Source organism: Talpa europaea (assembly GCF_964194135.1).
Source record: "Talpa europaea genome assembly, chromosome: 8".
NCBI lineage: Eukaryota > Metazoa > Chordata > Mammalia > Eulipotyphla > Talpidae > Talpa > Talpa europaea.
This window is the reverse complement of record NC_140075.1, coordinates 62,016,399-62,040,425: the sequence shown is the minus strand read 5'-3', so window position 1 is coordinate 62,040,425 and position 24,027 is coordinate 62,016,399. Positions and strand designations below refer to the sequence as shown.

The 24,027-nt window shown below is 56.2% G+C and overlaps 3 protein-coding genes across 7 annotated transcripts in view; 2 read left to right on the top strand and 1 right to left on the bottom strand.

Annotated features, from left to right (window-relative positions):
* ACIN1 (apoptotic chromatin condensation inducer 1) overlaps positions 1–7,843 on the top strand; it is a gene marked incomplete at both ends in the record, with an annotated part of 31,947 nt that extends 24,104 nt beyond the window's left edge. For 3 of the 5 annotated variants that reach the window (XM_084240859.1, XM_084240856.1, XM_084240860.1), the window contains 10 exons: positions 3,024–3,066; positions 3,793–3,926; positions 4,022–4,174; positions 4,672–4,813; positions 5,159–5,304; positions 5,846–5,953; positions 6,069–6,176; positions 6,395–6,719; positions 6,825–6,925; positions 7,517–7,843. In XM_084240859.1, the coding sequence (XP_084096985.1) occupies positions 3,024–3,066; positions 3,793–3,926; positions 4,022–4,174; positions 4,672–4,813; positions 5,159–5,304; positions 5,846–5,953; positions 6,069–6,176; positions 6,395–6,719; positions 6,825–6,925; positions 7,517–7,843 (1,587 nt within the window). The remainder of the gene's footprint in view (positions 1–3,023; positions 3,067–3,792; positions 3,927–4,021; positions 4,175–4,671; positions 4,814–5,158; positions 5,305–5,845; positions 5,954–6,068; positions 6,177–6,394; positions 6,720–6,824; positions 6,926–7,516) is intronic. The other 2 variants (XM_084240858.1, XM_084240857.1) reach the window with 2 other exon arrangements.
* A 3,250-nt stretch (positions 7,844–11,093) lies between these two features.
* CDH24 (cadherin 24) lies at positions 11,094–18,422 on the top strand (the record flags this gene model as incomplete). The annotated part of the gene is made up of 11 exons (XM_084241303.1): positions 11,094–11,294; positions 11,481–11,775; positions 11,971–12,090; positions 12,168–12,335; positions 12,510–12,697; positions 13,075–13,328; positions 14,229–14,365; positions 16,553–16,674; positions 16,756–16,867; positions 17,123–17,371; positions 17,923–18,422. 11 exons carry the CDS (start codon positions 11,094–11,096, stop codon positions 18,420–18,422), a joined length of 2,346 nt encoding a protein of 781 aa, XP_084097429.1.
* Positions 18,423–22,805: 4,383 nt separating this feature from the next.
* PSMB11 (proteasome subunit beta 11) lies at positions 22,806–23,699 on the bottom strand (the record flags this gene model as incomplete). The annotated part of the gene is made up of 1 exon (XM_084240244.1): positions 22,806–23,699. One exon carries the CDS (start codon positions 23,697–23,699, stop codon positions 22,806–22,808), a length of 894 nt encoding a protein of 297 aa, XP_084096370.1.
* Between the last annotated feature and the right edge of the window lie 328 nt (positions 23,700–24,027).

Sequence of the window (24,027 nt, the reverse complement as noted above, 5' to 3'; positions counted from 1 at the left end):
TACTTAGAAGCCAGGGGCTGGGATGATCCCAAAGGCCCTTTCTCTATTCCTGTGATTTCTCCCCACATCTCCTATTTTTGGCATATATGTTACCTTGTGTACTGTACCCAATTCAGGGGGCTCCCCCCATCAGAGCCAGCGAAGTCTGTCTTGGCTCTTTAAATGTAGAAAGAGTTAGCTGGGTTTGGGAGTGGGGTAACAGGTTGGGAGGGACTGTTGTGTGTGTAGCCTTTCTTTGGTGTGTGTTGCGGGGGTGGGGGCCGGTGAAAGTGATTTGATGTGCAGAATATTATTTATTACAAGGTCCTTCTTCCCCGTAAAACTTTGTCCAAGTACCTCATGTACGGTAATCCGCCCGTAAAATATAACCCTGCCCAACTGGCCAATCGCTGATGCCGCCTCTTCCTCTGGACCCACCCGCTGCTACTGAGCTGCCCAGTCAGAGCCGAGTCTGCTATCCAGGTGTCTTGGCCAGAGGGGGGCATGTATATGGGATCCTGTGATGGGCCCCCTTTTGCCTCCCTGCCATGCTTACATCAGGGGGCCAAGAAGAGCACTGTTCTGGAGAGACTTGTATTCAAAAAGCAAAAAACCTTTGGAAAGGGGTGGACTTGCATCATCTCCCTATTTGGGACACCCCAAGAAGAGCTTGTGTCAGTGCTGGGGCGCTTGCCCACATACCCTTGCCCTTTTGAGGACTGTGGGTTGCCTTGTTTGCTACAGACTGTTGGGATCCCCATCTAGGGCACCAAGACCTAAAGAGTCAATGTTTGCGATCACAGTGCCATGCTGTAAAATACCGAGTGGGGTCCTCGGCTTACGCTGTGACAACTAGGAACCTGCAGAGAAGTCTAGGGTCTGAGCCCAGGGATTTAATGCTGATGACAGCCCAGCCGTGTGTCACCACTTGCTCATCAGATGGACTTTCCTTTGGTCCCTGTTGTCCATGGTGAAGGGCAGCATGTTGGTTGCTCCAACTTCTCCTCCATCCCTGGAGGCAGGGGCTCATCCATCCACCTGAATGGAACCACTGTCTCAGCTGGAGTCCCTGAGGAGATGCCACACACAACTCTCAGAAGAAAAGTATTCTGACCTTGCTGCTGAATGTTTGCCAGGTCCTGGGGCTCTCCACCTACTACCCCCAGGCTGCCTTCATCAGAGTCTTCATGATCCCACTCGGTGAGAGGACCCCCTCCCCAGTACAGGCAGAGGAGAAAGGGACTCTGGAGTCACCACCTGGATTCCAAGTTTTGGGTGGTGGTATTGCTGCAGCTTGCCACTGGTGGACTTAGGGTCCTGTCTGCCTCTCACGATAAAAGGCCAGGACCATACCTGCTACTCACAGGCCATCTCATCAGGGACTGCAAGATGATGCCCCTACAGGGCTGGGACTGATGTCTCTGCCCCTTTTCCCCCCTGTACCCCTCGCTGAGCCTGGCCACCGCCAGTGAACTGTCTTGACATCATGGAAACTGGGCAGCGTCCCCCCACACGTTTCCCTCCCGCCCCCCCTGCGCCCCTGGGAGGACTCTGGCAGTGCCGTGCTGACCACCACGCCGTGCGCCCACCTTTTTTGCCAACCCAACCCCCCACCAATTGCACAGCGCCTAGCAGGGAGGGCTCATTCTGATTGGACCGGCGGTTGACTAGATACAGTACACAGTGAGGTGCGATTGGCTGAACTGAAGATCCCAGGTGTGAGATGGTACCTGGAACATTTGTCATATTCCTAGTTTATTTTCTTCTTTATTTTCTTCTTCTTTTTTTTTTAATCTCTTATTTTAATTTTTTTTCTTTATCTTTTTCTGATTTCTTTATTGGATTTATTTATTTGGTTCATGTTTTTCCTGTTTTAATTAAGACCTTTTTTTTTCTCACTAACTTACCCATCAAGAGCAGCCCTGTTAGATGTCAGGCTGGCCCTTAACAAGACCAAGGAGACTTGGTTAGACAACACAAACAGGGCTGGGGGAGGGGGGGCGGTGGATGGGAAGAGGGATTTCATCAAGAGGGTCCTGCCCTACCCTTAGAAGGGTAGTAGGTCTTAGTTTTTCCAGAAATAAGCACTTGAACCTTGAAATGCTCTTTTCCACTTTTCTCCGTCTCTACTTTTGCTCTGTCCAGAGTCGTCTCCCACTGAGTATTTGGGGCAGAAATTTGCTCCAAAGCAAGTTTGGAAGTATCTTGTCCTTGGCAGAGCCCCTAAGGCTTAAGTCCTGGTTGGAGAGGAAAAAGTAAGCCTTGCTAAAGGTCTGTACTTGGTTGGAAAAATCTTGAGACTCTCCCTCGGGACAATTGCCCATCATAAAGAACCTTTAACCAAAGACACCTTTCAGTCCTTTGTGTTGGCATTAGCGCAGGAACTTCATTTTCAATGGATCTGATTGCTGCCCTTCCCCACAGTGTGCTAGGGGGTTGGGCAATCTTGACAGTCTGCTGCTGTCCAAGCAGCTCAAAGCCATTGTCAGTAGATGTCAGGCTGGACATTCAGAAGAGGAAAAGGGTTATTACTTTGTTGAAGTTGCCATGCCAAAGTGGTTTTCCATGTTACCTTGTGTTTTTCTCAAGTTAGCAAGGAAGACCTAGGAGGCCTAGATGACCCTGTTCTGGGCCTGATTTTGTTGGACTTGGCCTTCTCCAACCCATAGACAGTGGAGGAGGGCATGACCGACACCTTTAAGGGGCTTGGAGGCTTCTGAATTCCTCTTCCAGCTTATTTCTGGTTAAGCTAATACACAGGTGTGGTATGGACTAGATGATTTTTCCCTGCTGTGATGTTTGGTTTTATTTTTTTCTCTAACTTGCATTGATTCTGCTTCGTTTTTGCCGTTTGCCGCTTCTGTTTTGGTCTGTCTGTCTCTGTGTCTCTTTCTCTCTCTCTTTCTCTCTCTCCTTCTCTCCCTCCCTCTCTCTCTCTCTCTGTGTCTTTGGAGTCTGTGCTAAGACCGCCCCATCTAACCTCCTCCCCCCCTCTCTGTGGGGTGTGTCTCTTTCTCTTTCCCCCCCCTTTCTTCTCTATACAGAGCTCGATGCCCAAATCATTCAAGAGGAAGATCTCCGTTGTCTGTAAGTCTAGCCCCATGTCCCTGATAAAGGTCAGGAATACCACAAATATCAGAGTTAATGGAGAGGTAGATTCTCTCAGTGGCATTCACGGATTATCCCTGTCACCCAGCAAATTTTTATCTTCTTGGTATCCGTAGAGTTTCATTTTGAAATTCAGAATTTTAGACAATCCCTGTCATTTTTCCCTAGTCACATTGCTTCTAATACAGTACTTTTGTGTGAGGTGTCTCATACCACTTTCTGTGTGATCCTACATGGATTTATTCTTCAGAGATCTGAACCTTCAGAACCAGGGGTGGGTTTGCGAGACTCCTTACCAGTTTATGCTTTATTTTTGAAGTGTTAAGGAAACGAGAGCGCCCCAGCCCGCAAACAGCAACATTTGTGGCATTTTCCCATTGTTAAACTCGATTGATAGAAGTGTAGTGGATCGCTTTAATTTCATTATCAATCTGAAATGTGAAAGTTAATCTAAAAGTAACCAGATCACATCATGATCTTATATTAACTTTAAACTCAGATTTTGGCATCATAGTTTCCCATCAGGAAGTGGTTCCAATCCTTTTATTGTTCTCTCTGAAGCCGTGGTCTCCCCAGTCCCCAAGTACAGTTTTTTTAAGTTAACTTTTCAGTAAATTCCATTTGAAGGTTATCTGTGGATGTTGTGGTATGAACCAGCAGAGGTCTGAGACCATCTAACTCTTGGGTTCTGTTTCTTGGGGACAGCAGCTACCAAGGGGGTGCCAGCTGGAAACAGTGACACTGAGGGGGGCCCGCCTGGTCGGAAACGGCGTTGGGGAGCCAGCACAGCCACCACACAGAAGAAACCCTCCATCAGTATCACCACTGAATCACTCAAGGTGAGGTGGGAGGAGCCGGGAAGGGAGGATGAGACACATGAGGCAGGAGTAGACATGGGCCCAGTGTAACGGGGTGGGGGGTATCTGTGTCCCAGAGCCTCATCCCCGACATCAAACCCCTGGCGGGGCAGGAGGCCGTTGTGGATCTTCATGCTGATGACTCCCGAATCTCTGAGGATGAGACAGAGCGTAATGGTGACGATGGGACCCATGACAAGGGGCTGAAAATATGCCGGACTGTCACTCAGGTAAGACTTCTGCCACCCCAGTGTTGAGAGATGGGGCAGTGGAAGCAGAGCAAGCAACTAAGGAGCTAAAGTGGAGTCCTAAAAGGGAGAGCTGCCATCTGGGCAGTGCATTGCATTAATTGGCCCTTTTTAGGGGTCAACGGACTATGAAATCCAGCCTGTTGCCAATAATAAAGTTTCATTAGAACACAGATACCACTCATGTATTCTTATTTGTGGCTGCTTAAGTGCTTCAGTGTCAAAGTTGAATCGTTGCAGGAAAAAAAAAGTATGCCTTAAAAATGCTAAAATATTCGCGGTCTTATCAGACTTGATGCATTAACAGTCCCAGGATCTGGTGGTGTGAACTTAATGGTGAAATCTCCCACCCCCCTACCCCCTATATGGAAGGAACATCCTGTGTTGACTCTAATATCTTCCTACCAAGAAACCAGAGGCAGAAGAGGGTGTACCAGTTTTGGTGTTCAAGAATCCCTCCGTTATCTGCTATCTTACAGGTAGTACCTGCAGAGGGCCAGGAGAATGGGCAAAGGGAAGAAGAAGAAGAAGAGAAGGAGCCTGAAGCAGAACCCCCAGTACCGCCCCAGGTTTCTGTAGAAGTGGCCTTGCCCCCTCCTGTGGAGCATGAAATAAAGAAAGGTGGGTGTTGTGTGATGCGTGAACCTGAGTGTAGCTGCCAGAACTCCCTCCCAGAGCACTTTATTTGGACCTCTTCTAAAGTGCTTAATGCTTTCAGCCTTGTATTACAGTGTTTCTTGTGTCTGCCTTATCTCCCCTTCCTACTTCTTATTAAGCTCCTTTAAAGGCTGAGTTCCAATCTGTAATTTTTGAATCCCCATAATGAAGAGATCAGCCTAGACAGTGCCTTGCACTCTGGCTGGAAGGGTGACTGCTGGGTGGGGAATAAAAGTCATTAGAGGTGAAAAAGCCTCCCACAGAGCCGTGTTCCCGACTGAAAAACCACTTGGGTGCTTTATCTGATAGTGACTTTAGGAGATACCTTAACCCGACGGTCCATTAGCCAGCAGAAGTCTGGAGTTTCCATTACAATTGATGACCCAGTCCGAACTGCTCAGGTGCCCTCCCCACCCCGGGGCAAGATCAGTAACATCGTCCACATCTCCAATTTGGTAAGTCATTGTTGCCCACGGTCTAGTTTCATTTGATGTTTAAGAGTTAGAGTTTGGACTCAAGCTTCTGAGGGTCAACACTAAGATCTGCTAGTTACTTACTCATTGACTCATTGAGCAAGTAACTTCGCAAGCTTTCTCATCTGTACAGTGCGTTGCATTAATTGGCCCTTTTAGGGGTCAATAGGCTATGAAGTCCAGCCTGTTGCCTATAATAAATAAAGTTTTATTAGAACACAGCCACCACTTATTTACTCTTGCTTGTGGCTGCTTAAGTGCTACAGTGTCAGTATGGGGAAAATGGGAAAAGGGGAGGAGATTCTCACTCTGTAGGGTTGTCTTGAGGGTTTGTAGAAGGCCTGGCATATAGTGCCTTAGTCAGTATTATCACACTTGTCACTTTCCTACTAGAGGGTTCCTGACCTCTCTCCTAACCCAGACCTTAGAGTATGCTCTGTGACCACAGCTTGAGAATTCTTAAGTTTTATGAGAATTGTTTCTGCCTTCTTCAAGATCCTGAAACTCCTGTTTTCACTGGCAGGTTCGTCCCTTCACTTTAGGCCAACTGAAGGAGTTGTTGGGACGCACAGGAACTCTGGTGGAAGAGGCCTTCTGGATTGACAAGATCAAATCTCACTGCTTTGTAACGGTGAGAAGAAGCTGCTTCTCTAGTTTGTGGCATAGATTTCCTTTTGTGACCAATGGGGGAAATGGGAGGAATTGAAGGCCTATTGTGACCTTTGCCGCCTCCTTTCCTCCACCAGTACTCCACAGTAGAGGAAGCTGTTGCCACCCGCACAGCTCTACACGGGGTGAAATGGCCCCAGTCCAATCCCAAATTCCTTTGTGCTGACTATGCTGAGCAAGATGAGGTAAGAAACCTAGGGAGAGGAGGGGAGGGAAGGAGCAGGGGAGGCCATTATCTGCTAGATTCCAGCTGAGATCCTGGCCAAACCTGCAGGCACTGAGCGTCCTTTCCCCCTTTTCCTTCCGTGGCACTCCAAAGTCTTTATACCCTGGTACCTGGGATCCTTCAGTGAGAGTGAGGTCATCTCCATCCTGACTGTCCTTGTCCCTCCTCTACCGACAGCTGGATTATCACCGGGGCCTCTTGGTGGACCGTCCCTCTGAAACTAAGCCAGAGGAGCAGGGGGTACCACGACCCTTGCACCCCCCACCTCCACCCCCAGCCCAGCCACCACAGCACCCCCGGGCAGAGCAGCGGGAACAGGAGCGGGCCGTGCGGGAACAGTGGGCAGAGCGGGAACGGGAAATGGAGCGGCGGGAGCGAACTCGATCAGAGCGTGAATGGGATCGGGACAAAGTTCGAGAAGGGCCCCGCTCCCGATCACGGTCCCGTGACCGCCGCCGCAAGGAACGTGCGAAATCTAAAGAAAAGAAGAGTGAGAAGAAAGGTACTTAGCTGTGGGGCACACACACCTCTAGTAGGTGGGAAAGGGAGCCAGCTGGGGAGGGCACAGGGTCAGAGACAACGAGTCTGATAACTTTTCCTACCTCAGAGAAAGCTCAGGAGGAACCACCTGCCAAACTGCTGGATGACCTTTTCCGTAAAACCAAGGCAGCTCCCTGCATCTACTGGCTCCCACTGACTGACAGCCAGGTGAGTAGGCTTCTTGTTTCCCCTGAGGCCGGGGTCCCTTCAGGGCGTAGGTGCAGGTGTGAGCTGTTGTTGGAAAGGGAAGAAACTAAGCATCCCAGAAAGACGCAATTTTAAGGCAGCAGTTGATGTGTGCCATAGGGCAGCCAAACCAGGAGGGGTGAAAGGAAACACAAGATGGAAACTGTGTCTCCTAGGAAGCTGGCTGTGCCAACCATTCTCCTTAGAAATTAATTTTAGTGAGCTGAGAGACTTACCTATTTCTCTACTTTTTAATTTCTAAAGTTTGAGCCTCTAGGCTTATACTGCTAATAAGAAAAGAGAAAGGCAGTTTATTCACATCCTAGGTGGCTAGGGAAGAACCAGAGGAAAGGCTTGGCTGGTGCAGCTAGCCTGACATGGGTATAAAAGTTGAAAGCTTGGAGGGACTGAGCTCTTGAATCAAGGACACATGTGGGTGGTGGCTCCTCCTTTTCTGTTCGACAGCCAGTTTGACCGACCTGAAGCTAGGCATTTGGGGTCCAGCTGCAGATAGACAAAGTGGGGCTGCTCTCGGCAAGCGGGGCTGACAGGCCTCTTTACTGCCTGCTGCAGATTGTTCAGAAGGAGGCAGAACGGGCTGAGCGGGCCAAGGAGCGGGAGAAGCGACGAAAGGAACAAGAAGAGGAGGAGCAGAAGGAGCGGGAGAAGGAAGCAGAGCGGGAACGGAACCGACAGCTGGAGCGGGAGAAGCGGAGAGAGCACAGCCGAGAGAGGGACAGGGAAAGAGAAAGGGACAGGGAGCGTGACAGGGGGGATCGAGATCGAGAGAGGGAGAGGGACCGGGAACGAGGCCGGGAGAGGGACCGTAGAGATACTAAGCGCCACAGCAGGAGCCGGAGTCGGAGCACGCCTGTTCGGGACCGGGGTGGGCGCCGCTAGCTGAGAAAACACTAGGGAGAGCTGCAGGCATCAGCCACCCTGCCCCAGGGGTTCAAGGCCACAGAGGGATAGGTACAATCTCCACCACCCTGAAACCAAGGGTCTTTCACACCATTTGCCCAGTGCTGAAGTATGGCTGCCACCTGTCCCCACATACCAAATGCAGCAGTGGCCATCTTTCCCCCACCCCCCATAACCTATCTCTTGGGACTTGGCCCTCTCCTGTCTCTCATTTCCCATTGTGAAGTCTGAGAGCTAGGTTAGGGAGGTAAGGTGGTTGGCCCAGAGGTGTGGAACAGCCCAGGAGTTCTTTCATTTTTCCTCCATCCTGCTCATCACCTCCCTTGGGTACTCACAGCCTCCTCTTGGGAACAGCCGGGGCCAGGACTGGGTCACCTATGAGCTGAATCAGCATCTCCTCCTGAGTCCCCGGGCCCCTGCAGTTCCCAGTCTCTTCTGTCCTGCAGTCCTTGCCTCTTGGCCACCGGTTCCACTTTATATCCACCTTTCCTTTTGTTCAATTTTTATTTTTATTTTTTTTATTATTAAATGATGTGGTCTATGGAAAATAATAAAAATCTGACTTAGTTTTAAATAGTGTGTGAGTGGCTTTCCTTTAGCAGGGCCTGGGTGAGAGCCAAATCTAACTGAAGTGATGGCTGGAAGATTCAGGGTGGTTTCATTTAGCAGGTTGCTGCTCCCAGGGACTTAGCAGCCTCCTCCAGCCGTCGCTCTAACCAGACCGCACTGTGGCTTTTCCTGTGGGGATGGGGGGGATGGGGGAGAGACGACTCCCCTACTCCCGCACCCCCCAGGAGAGGGTCCTTGGTGGGCCCCGTCCCGCGCAAAATAGACACTTGGTCACCTGCTTGCCACCTTCTTCAAGGTGTCTCCGCAACTGCCACCAGGGGGCGGCAGCCGCTCGCTCAGTCGGCGCCTGCAAAAGAGCTTCCCCAAACGGCTCCACTCCCTACATCGGTCCCCTACCGCCCCTGTCATGCCTCGGATCCCTGACCTGTTCCCCGGATCCCTCTGCCGTTCTTAAGCGCGCCCAGCCGGCTTGGTGTCCTGCCCTACACAGGTTCCCAAAACGCTCCCTCTCTGAGGCCGCGGCCCAGGCGAGCCCCAAAGGCTGATCTGGGAGCGGGGGAGTCGGGCCTCGCTGCAGTGGGCGCCCAATTCCCCGCCTCGCCGTGCGCTGCCCTCCGCCCTGCTGCCGGGGCTGTGCGCGCCGCTTCGCGCCCGCGGGTGAGCCCGCCCCGCCTGCTCTAAGGAAAAGGCCCGCTCCCTCGGCCCGGACGTCCTCCCGCCGAGAGCCCACCGGGCGCCGCGGCCCGGCCCGGGAGGGGCGCCGCATCTGTATGCGCCCGGCAGCGCCAGGCGCCGCCCCCGCCCCCGCCCCCGCCCCCGCCGCGCGGGCCGGGGCTGGCCGGGGAGGGTCGGAGGCTGGGCTCTCCTCTCCCGCGCGGCGCGGAGCCGCCTCGCTCCTCCGCAGGCGGAGCCTCCTTCCCCCGCCCCCTCCGTCTCGCTCCCTTGTTCTCGCCGGGGCCGCTCAGACCTGCAGCGGAGCCGCGGCGCCCGCTCCGATCGGCTCGGGGCTGCGCCCCGCGACTCGGCGGCGGGGGCTGGCGGGGGCGCCCCGCGCCTCGCTGGGCCCCTCGGCACATCCAGGTAAGGGCTTCCGCCGGCGGCGGTCCGCGGAGGGGCAGCGGGGCCGCAGCCTGCGGTGTCTTCAGAGCGGTGTCTTCAGAGCGATGCGCTCCGCGCCCGGGAGCTCGCTGCCGGCTCCCGGCTCCGCCGCCGGCTCCCCGCGCCCGCGCGCGGCCGCTGCCCTGCCGCCCGCACACCGCTCCCGCTTTTGCCCATTTTCCTCTCGCTCGATGTCTTTCCCCCTGCCTTCTCCCGTTCGCCGCGTCCCTTCCCTCCGTCTCCCCAGCTCTCCGCTCCCGCTGGCTCTTTCTCCATCTCCTCTCCCTCTCGGCCTCTTCCCTCCTCTGCCTTTCTTTCCTGCACCGGCTCTTTCCCGTTTCCCGCCCTCCTTTCCTGCCCCCGTCCTGCCCTCGCCTCTCCTCTCCTCTCCCGCTATCCTGTTTTCCACTCCTCTCGCCCTCTCCTTCCTCCGCGTCCCGCCTCCCTCGCCGGTGCTCGGCTTCCCTCGGGAGGGCAGGGCTGTCAGGTGTGTGCCCTGGGAGAGGAGGGGCGCAGCACCGCCGCCTGAGGGGGTCCCACCCCCCAGAGAAGGAGGGGACGGCAGTGAGAAGGGTCCTCTCCTGCTCCCCGCCTGCAACCCCTCCCGGCTGCTCCTTCCCCAGAATGAAGTTGCAGCGGCCTGATCGCCCCGCAGCTGAGGGCTGCCCCTGCTTGCCCGTCGCAACCCCGAGAGCCCCTCTGCGCCCTCCCACCCATCCCCAAGCCTGGCACCTCTGACTCCTCGCTGCCTTTCAAACACCCAGGCTGCCTCCTTTCATCTCTTTCCTTCTGTCTCCTGCTGCTATTCTGTCTCTGTCGGACAGTCCCTGAGTCTTGGTCTCACCCTCAGTCAGGTTTTCTCCAGCCTCTGGGTCTACCTCTGCTGGCTTTCCCTGGCCCTGCCCCCAGCGCTACCCCTTTCCCTGCAGCGCTGATCCACCCCTCTGCCCGGCCCCCTGCAAGGACTTCAGCTGGCAGAGTGGACTGGGGTCAGGCTCAGGCGAGGTGGGGCTCCCCAGCGGAGGAACTTCTGGGGCTCTCCACCTTGTCAAGGCTGCCCTCCCTGTCATCTCTCGGCCTGACCCTGGGTACCTTGAGGCCACACCTCCATGAACCCCATCTATTAGGTGTTAAGCCCTTTCCTCCAGCCCCCTCACAGCAAACCCCACCTGGAAAGATGGGGGACAGATGTGGGGTTCTAAACCCTCCCAGCATCCTCTCTCCTATTTTCTTCCCCAGCTTCTCAGAGTTGACTGACCAGAGATTTATCAGCCTGCAGGACTGGAGGTGAACAGAGGCAGAGAGGGAAGGATCAGACTGGCTGCTCCCTATCTCAGACTGGGCTCTGGGTCGTGGCGTGTCTGCCTCCTGGGAGGTCTGTTCTATAGCATCTAACTTTAGTGGAGAGAGGAGGATTAAGGGTTTCCCAGACCCTGAACAACTACCTGTCCTACAGGCATGGATTCCATGGGGTAGCCCGGATGCCTCTGCCCTTCTGCCCCAGCCATCTCATGCCTCAACACCCAGGGGCAGTGAACAGGTCCCTGGCTGGAGCCCAAACATGTGGGGCCTGGTGAGGCTCCTCTTGGCTTGGTTGGGTGGCTGGGGCTGCATGGGGCGCCTGGCAGCCCCAGCCCGGGCCTGGGCAGGGTCCCGGGGGACCCCAGGACCAGCACTGCTGCGGACCCGAAGGAGCTGGGTGTGGAACCAGTTCTTCGTCATTGAGGAATATGCCGGCCCGGAACCCGTCCTTATTGGCAAGGTAACTCGAGCTCTCCCATGTCTACCCTGCTCTCCAGGCCCTTAGGCCCTGCCCTGCAACTTCATCACTTCTCCAATGACCTTGGTCCCTCAGGACTCCCAGCGCTCCACCCAGTCCTAGGCTTAGACTCTTAACCTTCTGTCTCTGTGCTCGGAACCCTCTGCCATTTTCCCCTGGCCCCTACAGCTGCACTCGGATGTGGACCGGGGCGAGGGGCGCACCAAGTACCTGCTGACCGGGGAGGGGGCAGGCACCGTATTTGTGATTGACGAAGCCACAGGCAATATCCATGTCACCAAGAGCCTGGACCGGGAGGAGAAGGCACAGTACGTGCTACTGGCCCAAGCTGTGGACCGAGCCTCTAACCGTCCCCTGGAGCCCCCATCAGAATTCATCATCAAAGTACAAGACATCAATGACAACCCGCCCATCTTCCCCCTGGGGCCCTACCATGCCACAGTGCCGGAGATGTCCAATGTCGGTGAGTACTCCGGCTCTGAATGTCCCAGATGCCATCTCCGGGAGTGTCCTCACCTCTGCTTCCCCCATTGCTTTCTGCCCCAGAACCCACCTCTTCTCTTCAGCCCTGTTCATGTCTGGGAACCCTTCATCTGATCTGCTTCCCCACTTGGCCCTACCCTGCTGATGGGGGTGCTGGGATTCCCCCCGCCCCCAGGGACATCGGTGATCCAGGTGACCGCTCATGACGCCGACGACCCCAGCTATGGAAACAGCGCCAAGCTGGTGTACACTGTGCTGGACGGACTGCCTTTCTTTTCTGTGGACCCCCAGACTGGTGAGGATGGAGCCCAGATGTCTGGTGGGGCAGCCATGAGAACAGACACCCCTGACTGACCTGGCGTCTCTCCCTAGGAGTGGTGCGAACTGCCATCCCCAACATGGACCGGGAGACTCAGGAGGAGTTCTTGGTGGTGATTCAGGCCAAGGACATGGGCGGCCACATGGGGGGGCTGTCGGGCAGCACGACAGTGACCGTCACCCTCAGCGATGTCAATGACAACCCCCCCAAGTTCCCTCAGAGTAAGGGGCCAGTGCTGCTGTCTGAGCTGTCCTTTGGCCACCCCACCCTGACAGCTTCTGGAGAAGCCTTCCCTCCCCATGCCTCCCCCAGCCCGGCCCCGGGAGAAGGAAGCACTGGGGTAGGGAGGAGCACTGTGGACCTCGCTGAGAATGTCTCCCTCCATCCACCCCAAGGCCTGTACCAGTTCTCCGTGGTGGAGACGGCTGGGCCGGGCACCCTGGTGGGCCGACTGCGGGCCCAGGACCCAGACCTGGGGGACAACGCCCTCATGGCATACAGCATCCTTGACGGGGAGGGCTCCGAGGCCTTCAGCATCAACACAGACTCCCAGGGTCGAGACGGGCTCCTCACTGTCCGCAAGGTTAGCCTCCGCTTGCAGACTCCCTCATACCTGCCCCCTGCCCTGTGGGACACATTCCTGACTGATCTCCTGGGCACAGACTCAGGACCTCTGTGCTAGAGCTTAGAGGTCACAGTCATCTCATCTTTCATATCAAGGTGTGGGGCCCAGAAAGGGGTAGTGACTGACTTGAGACTCATCATATGGCAAGTCTGTGACAGCCGGGGCGGATCTAGAGTTACCAACTAAGTGATCTGCCTCCACCCTAAACTCTGGTGTCTTCTCCTCTCAAGAGGGCTGAGCACTGGATGCCTATTGGGAAGGGACTCCATCTTCCATAAACCTGGGCCTGCCCCGGTTTCCACATACCCCAGTCACTCCATCTCCCCTCGCCATAGCCCCTAGACTTCGAGAGCCGTCGTTCCTACTCCTTCCGTGTGGAGGCCACCAACACGCTCATCGATCCAGCCTACCTGCGGCGAGGGCCCTTCAAGGACGTGGCCTCAGTGCGTGTGGCTGTGCAGGATGCCCCTGAGCCACCTGCCTTCACTCAGGCTGCCTACCAGCTGGCAGTGCCCGAGAACAAGGCCCCTGGGACCCTGGTGGGCCAGGTCTCAGCTGCTGACCTGGACTCCCCGGCCAGTCCAATTAGGTGAGCTGGGGTGTGGGCGAGGGCAGGGCTGGGCCTTGGGGAAGGAGTCCGCAGCAGGCCAGTCCCACTTGAGGATACGCCCCTCTTTACCACAAATTGCCTTACCTCCTGGCAGAACTCTCTCTCCCAGGCTGGCTGGTCACCAGTCCCAGACTCCCCACCTGTCCCTCTGGGTGGGTAATAATGGCACCTCCCAGTGGCCAAGCGAACAGATGTGATCTCTCTCATCCGCTGAGTGCAATTGATCGCTATCACTATTGATCACTCCCTCAGCACTTCACATTTTACCCACTTGAAAACATTTAATTCTCACAACAGCCCCGTGAAGTTGGCAGGATCATTGCCAATTGTTTTAGACACTAGGCCCTGAGAGGCTAAGTAACTTCCCCAACCTCACACAGTAAGTGGCAAAGCTGGGATTCAAATCCTCACTTCCCACCTCGCCACCTGGCTTGCCTATCCCTGCTCTGTGAGGGAAGTGCTGGTGTCGTGCCCATTTTGTAGTTGAGTAATCAGAGGTTAAATGATTTACCCAAGGTCATGCAGCTGGTCTGAGGCAGAGCGGAACTAGGTCCCAGGCCACCGGTCCCCAGAATGGAGCCCAAAAGTCTGAAGGACAGGCAGTGTTTATCCTGTCCACCTCTTCTAGGTCTCTTCTCCTCCCCACCCACTCAATGAATTCAGTCCCCTAAGCCTTAGGACAGATGTTCAGTGTTGACAACTCCCGGGACAGTTGTCTTTTAAGGGACCCCTAACATGAATTATGACTCTGGGTACAAGAGGCAGGCTTTGCCAGATGAACCTGAGACCCAGCAAGGCAGTGGAAGGGGGTGTGGGGGGCGGTGGTCAGCTCTGACTCTGTCCCCAGACCAGCTCCCAGCTCTGCTCCATCTGCCCCAGATACTCCATCCTACCCCACTCGGACCCAGAGCGCTGCTTCTCCATTGAACCTGAGGACGGCACCATCCGCACGGCGGTGCCCCTGGACCGTGAGACTCGTGTCTGGCACAACCTCACAGTGCTGGCCACGGAGCTCGGTGAGGAGTCCTGGGCCTACCCGGAAGCCCGGGAGAAGGCATCAGCCTCCCATGGAGGAGCTGTCCCTGAGGGGTTCAGGTGGCCACTGGGAGGGGCTAGGAAGGCAGTTACCACCATCACACCCTCACCAGTGGACAGCCACTGGCCCCCCCAGGATCTTCAGCACCAGGCACATCTCCTATCTACTGGACTGAGCTGGACACAGTGAATCTGCCTGAGCCTTCTGCTGACCTTAAATTTACTCCCTTTGACTTTCTCCAACCTGGAAATAAACCTCAAATAGCTCCCACCCCTAACAGACCCCAACCTGAACCCTGAAAGACATTGGCCCTGCCCTGTCTGCTGCAGACAGAGCTGAGAGCCAGGGGAGGGCTGGGCACCTTCTCTGGGGACTGAGTGGGAAGGTCCCAGCAGCCCCTTCCAGGGAAGCCCTGTGGGAGCCCTCTAGGCAGGAGAGGGGTTAGCACACAGAGCTAGCCCGTCTGCTCTGCCTGAAAGTCACCTGTCACAGCAGTGTTGTTCCACGGCCTCTGCACAGCACTGGCCCACGGGGGCAGGGAGAGCCCTCTCCTCTCCTACGCTGGCTGTGTCATATGTGGAATGCTGTCGTTGTGGCCATAGGTGTTTGACAGAGCTGTGTGTGTGTGTGTGTCTATATGTGGGCATGTACTTGGGTGTATGTGTAATTCCACATTAGTGAAAACACATGTATACACATGTGAATATATATCTATAACTGGATATGTATGTGTATATAATTGGTGTGTGGAGTTACATTTTAGTGTGGGTGCATGTGTGTGTAATTGAATGTGTATCGGTACAAGAAGCTGTTTGTATATATTGTGCATGTGAATGTTCATGGACAGTAATTTGTTACTTCTTGTGTAACAGGTACTGTCCTGAGTTACCAGTTATGAATGAATTCATTTAGTCATCACCACAAATTTATGAGGGAGAGATGATTATTTCCCCACTTTAAAATGAGGAAACTCAGGCAAAGAGAAGTTAAGGAACTGCCCCAGGTCACACAGAGATTAGAGGGTGGAGCCATCAGGCCTCCTCAGGCTCCAGAACCCAAGCTGTTCTCGCCTTCACCATCCATCCCGCCTCTTTTGGTGGGATTATGTATGTGTGGGTTGATGTCTGCCCACACACTGTGTGTTACGGGGCAGTGCATGTGTATCTGTCTGTGTGAATATCCCTGTGTGTGTGTAGTGTGTTTGTGGCTGTGTATATGTAGCTGTGATGTGTTTGTGTGTTTCCCTGTCTCCTCGCCTGCCTGAAAATCCTGCTCCCCCACCCCAACCCCAATATTAACTCTTGGCCCTGGTCCTTTGCTGCAGTGAAGGAGTGGAAGCCAACCAGTCCTATCCTGTCTGGGGTACCCCAAACCCTTTAGCTGGACAGTCCACTCAGCCTTTTCACCAGGGCATCTTGCCCTCATCCTGCCTGGGGGAAACTAAATGAAGTGGGGGGCCCAGCCTAGTAGAGGTGTGCACCCAGGGTGCGCGTTTTCCATTCTCTCTTCGGTGGAATTGGCAGTGAGACGCAGGGCAGGGTAATGGGGGGAGCCACCTGATGAAGGGGTGAGTGAAGAGAGGACCTATATCTGGCTGTGGTGCCCGGGCAGTGTGTCACGCAGCTCTTCCCTCCCCAAGGTCAACTCTAAGTGATATTCATTGTGCACCACAGCCTTCTAGACCTCTGACAGGGCGTGTGTGTGTGTGTGTGTGTGTGTGTGTGTGTGTGTCCCACTGGTGCTATGCATGAAAATGCATTATCTGGGCATTCACTGCTTTTTGTGTGTTGCATTTGTTTTAAATGGTGAATGTCCATCAAATATGTGGTATGAATATGTTTGTGTATTTCATGGCTATTGTCTGTGTATGACCCATATGCACCTTATAACCTTCACTTACAATGTGTGTGCCCTGCATGTGGGCTATGATATATGTGTATCCTGGGTGCTACATCCCTGTTGAATGTATTTTTATTGTACATATCTTGGGTGCTACCTGAATGTTGCTATTGTTCTGTTTATTTCATAACATTGTTGCTACCTGCATATTGTATGCATATTTCATGGGTTGCATGTGCATGCAATGTGCTGTCCGTGCACCCTGTGTGATGTGTGTAAATCTGTTGTGTGTGCCTGGGGGGTGTATGTGTTCGTGTTCTGGCTTCAGACAGCTCTGCACAGGCCTCCCGCGTGCAAGTGGCCATCCAGACCTTGGATGAGAATGACAATGCTCCCCAGCTGACTGAGCCTTATGACACCTTTGTGTGTGATTCTGCAGCCCCAGGCCAGGTGAGCAGCTGAGGCAGAGGGGTTGGGACCTCCAGACCTCCAGCAGCCCACTCCATACAAGGCCTTTCTTCTTCCTCCCAGCTGATTCAGGTCATCCGTGCCCTGGACAAAGACGAAACTGGCAACAGTAGTCGAGTCTCCCTTCAAGGTCCCCTGGGCCCTGATGCCAACTTCACTGTGCGGGACAACCGAGGTGTGTGGTCTCTACTGCCGTGCCCATGCCTGCCTCCCTCCTCCTCCCCTTCACCAGCCTCGCAGCCTAGCCTGCCTGACCCTTGCCCACCCAACAGAAGGTGTTGGGCCTCCACCCAACAGAAGGTGTATGTGGAGCTGCACATCTTTGCTCTTTTCAAGCCTTCCTCACGGGAAGCTGTCTCCCTGGCATGGACCGACTGACCCTATGAGAAGGTGTCTTAGGAAGTGTCCCAACCTCTTTCCTCTCCCACAGATGGCTCTGCCAGCCTGCTGCTGCCCTCCCGCCCTGCTCCACCTCGCCAGGCCCCCTACCTGGTTCCCATTGAGCTGTGGGACTGGGGGCAGCCGGCACTGAGCAGCACTGCCACAGTGACTGTCAGCGTGTGCCGCTGCCGGCCTGACGGCTCTGTGGCATCCTGCCGGCCAGAGGCTCAGCTCTCACCTGCTGGGCTCAGCACCGGGGCCCTACTTGCCATTGTCACCTGTGTGGGCACCCTGCTTGGTGAGTCAGATCACAGTGGGACACAGATAGGGGCTCCAAGACCCCTGGGGGTATGGAGAGGAAGTGGGGGTATAAACATGGGGAAACCCACCCTCAGGCTCAAAGAAACCCTCAAGTCTAGATTTCCCCTCTGCCTGATGTACCTAAGAGAAGAGCTCTGCCTTCATAACCCTGACTTGCCAATGTAATGGCAGGCACAGCCATTAAAAAAAAAAAAGTGTTCTTTGCGCCCCAGCTCTCAGCCCCTGTGGAATTAGTCACATCATGTGTGGTATTTCATTTCATCCCTTCATCCACCCTAAGAGGTCAATGTTTTCCCTATTTCACCCACAAGGCCTCTAAAGGGCACGGAGGTTGGGAGGTGTTAAGCCCCGCCCAGGTCACACTGCTAGTAAGGGGTGAACTCACATGCAAAGCCGGTCACAGGAGGGTGTGCCCCGCCCCCGGGCCGCGTGGCCCCCTCTGTCACCTACCCTATGCGCCCTTCAGAGGGGAACGGGCGGCCCTGCAGGCGCCCCGCCCGGCTCAGCGCCCGGGTGGCCTCTCCCCAGCCCTGGTGGTGCTCTTCGCGGCCCTGCGGCGCCAAAAGCAGGAAGCACTGATGGTGCTGGAGGAGGAGGACGTGCGTGAGAACATCATCACCTACGATGACGAGGGTGGTGGCGAGGAGGACACGGAGGCCTTCGACATCAGCGCCCTGCAGAACCCCGACGGGGCGGCCCCACCTGCCCCGGGCCCGCCTGCGCGCCGCGACGTGCTGCCCCGGACCCGCGCGCCGCGCCAGCCCCGGCCGCCCGGCCCTGCCGACGTGGCCCAGCTGCTGGCGCTGCGGCTCCGCGAGGCGGACGAGGACCCCAGCGTGCCGCCCTACGACTCGGTGCAGGTGTACGGCTACGAGGGCAGGGGCTCCTCCTGCGGCTCCCTCAGCTCCCTGGGGTCCGGCAGTGAGGCCGGCGGTGTCCCTGGCCCCGCGGAGCCCTTGGACGACTGGGGACCCCTCTTCCGCACCCTGGCCGAGCTGTATGGGGCCAAGGAGCCCCCGGCCCCCTGAGAGCTGGCCCTGGCCCTGCCCCCTGCAGTGGGGCGGCCGAACAGGCCCTCTGAGTGAGCCCCCGGGGTCCAGGCAGGTAGCAGCAGCCCAGGGGCCCCAGGCCTCCTCCTGTCCCTGTGTCCCTCCTCCCAACTCCCCCAGGGCAACCTCCTTCTTACCTCCCTCTCCTCCTGAGTTGTCTGTGTCTCTCCAGGAATCTGTAACACTCTCCCTGTCAAGGTCTGGGCTATGTGGCCCTGACTCTGCACCTCTGTTCTCACTGTGATTTCACTTTCTCTGTGGCTCTGTTTTTGTCTCCCTGATTCTAAATCTCTCCCATGCTCTGTCTTCCTGGCCTCCACACATGCTCTGTGTCTGTCTCCTGCCCACATCTGCCCGCATTCTTTCTGGGTCCCTGTGACTGGCTTTTTGGTTTTCTCTGTTATCCATTCCAAAAGCAAGAGAAACTTCCAGCCACTGCTGCCCACTCTCCTGCAGGGGATGTTCAGCCCCAGGTCAGTGCCTCCAGACTACATATGGGGCACAGGGATAGCCCGAAGCCCCGCCCTTTGATCCACTCATCACTTCTAACCAGCTCTCCTGTCTTTACAGACCTGCCCGCATGGTTCCATCCATCACTCATGGCCTCATCCTGGCTCCATGGCCTCCAGCAAAGAGAGGAGCCAGCCCACCTCCCAGGACCAGAGCTCCAGCCCCCCACATGGCCGCCTCCCTGGAGCTCTGCCCACCTGTCAGCCTGCTCTGGGCATTGATTTGTGTGCTTCCCAAGCCCCAGGGGGAGGGGAGGGGAAAGAAGGGGGAGGCAGCTGGGGAAGGGGAAAGAGGGAGGAAGGGGAGGGGCCTCCATCTCTAATTTCATAATAAACAAACACTTTATTTTGTAAAGGCAGAGCCTGATTCTCTTCCTCCACTCAGGTTTCTCTACAGAGCATTGCTACACCAAAGGGCGGAGGAGAGGCCTCAGCCCATCCCCTCCTGTGCTTTCTCCTTCGGGGGACAATCCAGTCAAGTCCCTCTTCGTGGAGGGTCTGGGCTGATTCCATTCAGGGAGTAAAGAGATACTGACTCTAACCCCCACCACCAACTCTCTGGGTTCCCTGTTGTTCTCAAACTGTCCAAGGAAATTAAGATGTGGGGATGGGCCAGAAGGGAGGATGGGAAGGAGATGCAAAGGTCAAGAGCAACCAAGAAGGGGGGCGGGAAGTAAAAATGCTCAGAAGAGAGAAAAAGGGATTCTAGACTAGAAACAAATGTGGGTGGTAGGCGGCAGAGAGGGCAAGCCAGCCCTTCCTGAGGCCTGTGGGGCTGTGCTCTGGGAGAGAGGGCACAGTCACAGTGGATCTGATCCTGTCCCCCACCTTTGATTCTCCCGTCCATGGCTCACTCTTCGTGAAGCACAGAAGAGGAGGGAGGGCACCAGGAGAAGGGCTGTAGCGGGGCAGAATCAAACTCATCTGGGGTAGGAGCTGAGGGGGCAACTGGCATTACTCCAAGTCCACTCCTGAGCAGAGAAGCGTCCACCCGGAAACCCACATAAGCACCCAAGCTTCCTAACTCCAGGCAGGGCTCACGGAGGCTCAAGCAGAAGGATCAGAACAAGTCCTTGTGACCCTCCCCTCCTGATGTGGGCACTGGCAATAGGGGAAGCTGTTTCAACAAAAGGATATCTTCTCTCACAGCTTCCTGCTTAGTTAGGGCAGCCAGCTGGGAGAACAAGGACCCCGGCACCAGTGATGGATTTGACATTTATTTACTCTGAGGAAAAGCTGGAACTGGACCCCTGATTGCCCGGGGTCCTGTACAAGGGCCACTGTCTGTCCTGGAAGGCCTTGGGAGACTGTAGGAGGCAGCATCCAGCAGGGCGTAGAGGAATAGGGTCCTCCACATGAGGAAGGGCAGGCAAGACCTCTGCCCTTTGGCCTCACCCTGACATCAGCACCACAGCTTCAGGAGTCCCTGGTGGGAAGGAGGGGCTGGCTCACAGGCCACTCCTAGGTAGTGCTGGGGCACTGAAATGGGATGCAGCCTTCACCTGCTCTCCCAGCCCTCTGAGATCCACCCCAACCCATTAAAAACTTCAAGGATAAACAGGCATAGGGAAACAGGCTTGTCAACAAGACCCCTGGGCCCATCTCTGTTTAGTGTTCCATCCTGAAGAACAGGCAGTGAAGAGGGGCAGACCGTGGAAGAAAAAGGAGAGAGGTGATGGGAGCAGGTGCAGTAAAGGGCTCCCCTCCTCTCTGCCCTTCATGTCTAGGTTCAATCCTGTCAAGGTTATGGGAAGGAGAGGGTGCTGAGCGCCCCAGGGAGTGAGCTGCTTGCAGCTCCTAGCAAGTCTTTGGTGGTGGAGTGAGGTGGTACCTCATGCTCCCAAGCACCCTTCCCTCCCTGCCTTTTCTCACTCCCTTGTGGCAGGATAGAGGTGGGACGATGCAGGCTCAGGAAAGGGGTAGGATGAGTCTGTCCCCACCTCCTCTTACTCTGGACCACTTTCCCAAAAGGAGTGATGAGGCCTTCTCCTGTGAACATCAGTGGCCGCTCTTACCTGCTATTACTCTTTCTCTTCCAGCCTCTTTACTGTCTCTGCACACAGGAACCACACATGTTCCACCTGCCCCACTCCCGTGCACACACCTATGCAGGCCCACTCACAAGCCCCACACAAGGTCCACCCCCATCTCTGCACAGGAGACCCGCCCTCTTACGCCACTCAATCACTTTAACCCCGGGGGCGAAGGCTGCCCTTCCTCCTGTGGCCTGCAGGGTCTAGGCTGGCCCAGGGATTCCCAGCCCCCTATTATCATTCCCAGAGTCCCACACCTCCTTCCCTGAAGAAAGGTTGCTACAGAGGCCCCTGGACAGATTTCTGGACCCTGGCTCCAAGGCTGGTACTGTTTGCCTGTTTCCCACCACACTTTCCTCCCCTCCACCCCCATTGATTTCCTTGATCCCTGACCAGTGCTCCCTCCTCCATAGTCATCCCCTGATGATCAGACCTGGGGGTCCCCTCTGTCTGGCTAGCTCCCACCTGGGGGAATTCTCAGTCTGGGGTGCGAAGTGTGCGGGTGGGGCTCAGGCCTTGGCGGAGGAGGGCTGTCCAGAGGGAAGGAAGGTGGCTGGAGAAGTGGGATGAGAGAGAGAAGGTTGAGCAAGGCCCCATCTTAGGTCAACCTTGCTTTCTTCCCCTACTTGGCCTAGGAGGGGGGCGGGTGGTGTGCCTCCTGGGGTCAGCCTACCTCTCCAGTCAGGGCTTGCAGGGGAGCAAAAGGGGGCAAGAAGAGGCTGGAGAGCATGCGCTAACCTGACAGTTCCTACGGACACGGCAAACTCCCTTTCCTTCATTCCTCAGAGGGATCTCCGGGAAGAAGAGGCTGGAAAGAAGGCAACCGGTGCGGGGGTTGGAATCTGGCAGCAGCAATGACAGGTCTTCAAGGTCTGACAGCCCCGACCAGCTGAGGCTGGATGCGGGCATCTTCCCTGGGCTCAGCCCTCTAAACCCTTGGACCCTCTGGGTTCACTCCTCTCTAGCCACCACGCAGGGGCTTGACCCAGCCGCTCTCCCTCACTTCACTCCCAGATGCCTGCAGGGCTCTGCCTGCTGAGAGAGAAGAGAGGCAGGGAAGGGGCCTGGAGGAGCAGCTGCCGCAGGAGGAGCGGAGCTCTGGAGCGGAAGGCCCAGCTCTCAGCCTCAGCTCTGCCACTTGCTGTGTCACCTCCAGCAAGCCACACAACCTGCTACCCTAGCTCCTCTTCTGTAAAGTGAGGATAATTTTTTCCTCCAAAGAGTTATCATGAGCATCACATTCAGTAAAAAAGTAATCATTAGAGTTCGGTGGGGGTGCGGGGAGGTGGCAGAGGAGAAGGGAAAAGCCTGTCACCACCCTGTGGGTGTCCATACTCTCCCTGCCCCTCCCCGCCTGGGCCCTCTGGGCTCCATCCCCACCTCTTCCCCCTCCAGCTACTCCCCCCCCCCCCTCACGGAGGTGAGAAGGTGAAAAGACCAAAACTGAGAGGGAGGGCGAAAACCTGAGGGAAGGAGAGAGAGGGGATGGGATGAAAAAAGCAGAAGAGGATGGTAAAAAAAAAAAAAAAAAAAGAGGGTCTAGCACCTAGCACGGTGTCTGGCGTGCAGCAGCCACGCAGTAAGCATCTGTGAAAAGAAGGACTCGGTGCCGACAAGGAGGCTGGACCAATCTATTGGGCGTCAATAAGAACGTGCCGGGCAGAGCATCAATAGCTCTGAGAGGCAGGAAGGATGGGGACCTGGAATAAATAAAGCCATCAAGCCTTAAGGGCTGGAGCCAAATGGTGGGAGGCTGCTGCCCCTGCGGCCCCATCCCCCCACCCTCTTCCTTGCTCTAAGCCCCCAAGTCCTTTTGCTTCTTACAGCACCTCAGTCTCTCCGGGCATCCTGGAGTCCCCCAGGGCTGGCCCAGCAGCGAGGTCCCCGCCTTCCCCAGCTTTTCGGGGGGTGGCAGGCTCAGGACCGGCTTCCCTGGCCTCCTCTTCCTTCTCTGGCTCTGGGAGCTTCTGCAGCTCCGAGTACAGCGCCCAGGCGTCGTTCCGTGACACGTACTCCCACCCACTCTCCCGCACATGGAAAAGGTCTACGGAGCCCCCTGAGTAGGCATCTCGGTGGGTGGCGTGGGCCACCGCGCGGCGAGCCAGGGCGTAGGCCTCCTGGGTGGTCATGTCGTAGCGGTAGCCGCGGTCCAGCACGCCGTAGGCATAGGGCGATCCGGAGCCCACAGAGAAGATGTTCCCCTGCAGGCAGGTGCCGTCGCTATAGACATAGAAGAGGGCAGGGCCAGAGCGGTCCCAGCCGCACAGGGCGGTGGCCACACACAGATCCAGGCCCCGATAGGGGAACATCATGGCTGATAAGAGTTTGGCGGCACCGGCCACACTGGGCAGCTGACCTTCCCTCAGTGCCCGCAGCCGCAGCTCCCGCTGCAGCACCCGGTACCATGTGGCACAGTCGGCGGAGGTGCCGGAGGTGGTGCCCAGGAGGTGCTGGTGCACCGGGATGACCTTCCGTGAGGCTGGACAGGCCACGTAGCTGCCACAGGAGGAACGCGTGTCGGCCGCAGCGATGACTCCGTGACGGAAGCGGAAGGCCAGGGTGGTGGTGCCGTGGGCCAGCCGAGGGCCATGGATCTGCAGGAAGGTTTGAGGGTCACAGCCCCGGGGCACAGCCCAGCCACCAGCTGGAGGCAGATGAGGGGATGGTTCCTGGGTGCCCCGGGCCCACCACTTGCACACATCCTGCAGCGCCATCCTGGGGCTCAGTGAAGGCTGGAGGACGCGAGTCGGGGATTTGGGGACTGAGGTTGGGGGGCGGGGGACGCTAAGGAAAAGCTGGGCTGCAGCCAGAACCGGTGAGGAAGGCATGTGATCTGTGGCTTCACTTCTTCCCAACCTCAAATCAGGCTTTAGGACTGGCTGCCAGAGCAGCCCCTCCTGCTCAGAGGACGGCTGAGGACGAGGCAGTGGAATCCCCAGCACTGGGAAGCCACTACCCGTGACACCCCTGAGCGTCACCCTGGAGTCTCCTGTCTGTCATCCTCCAAGCACCTGGAGTGGAGTGGGGGCTGGGGTACCTGCA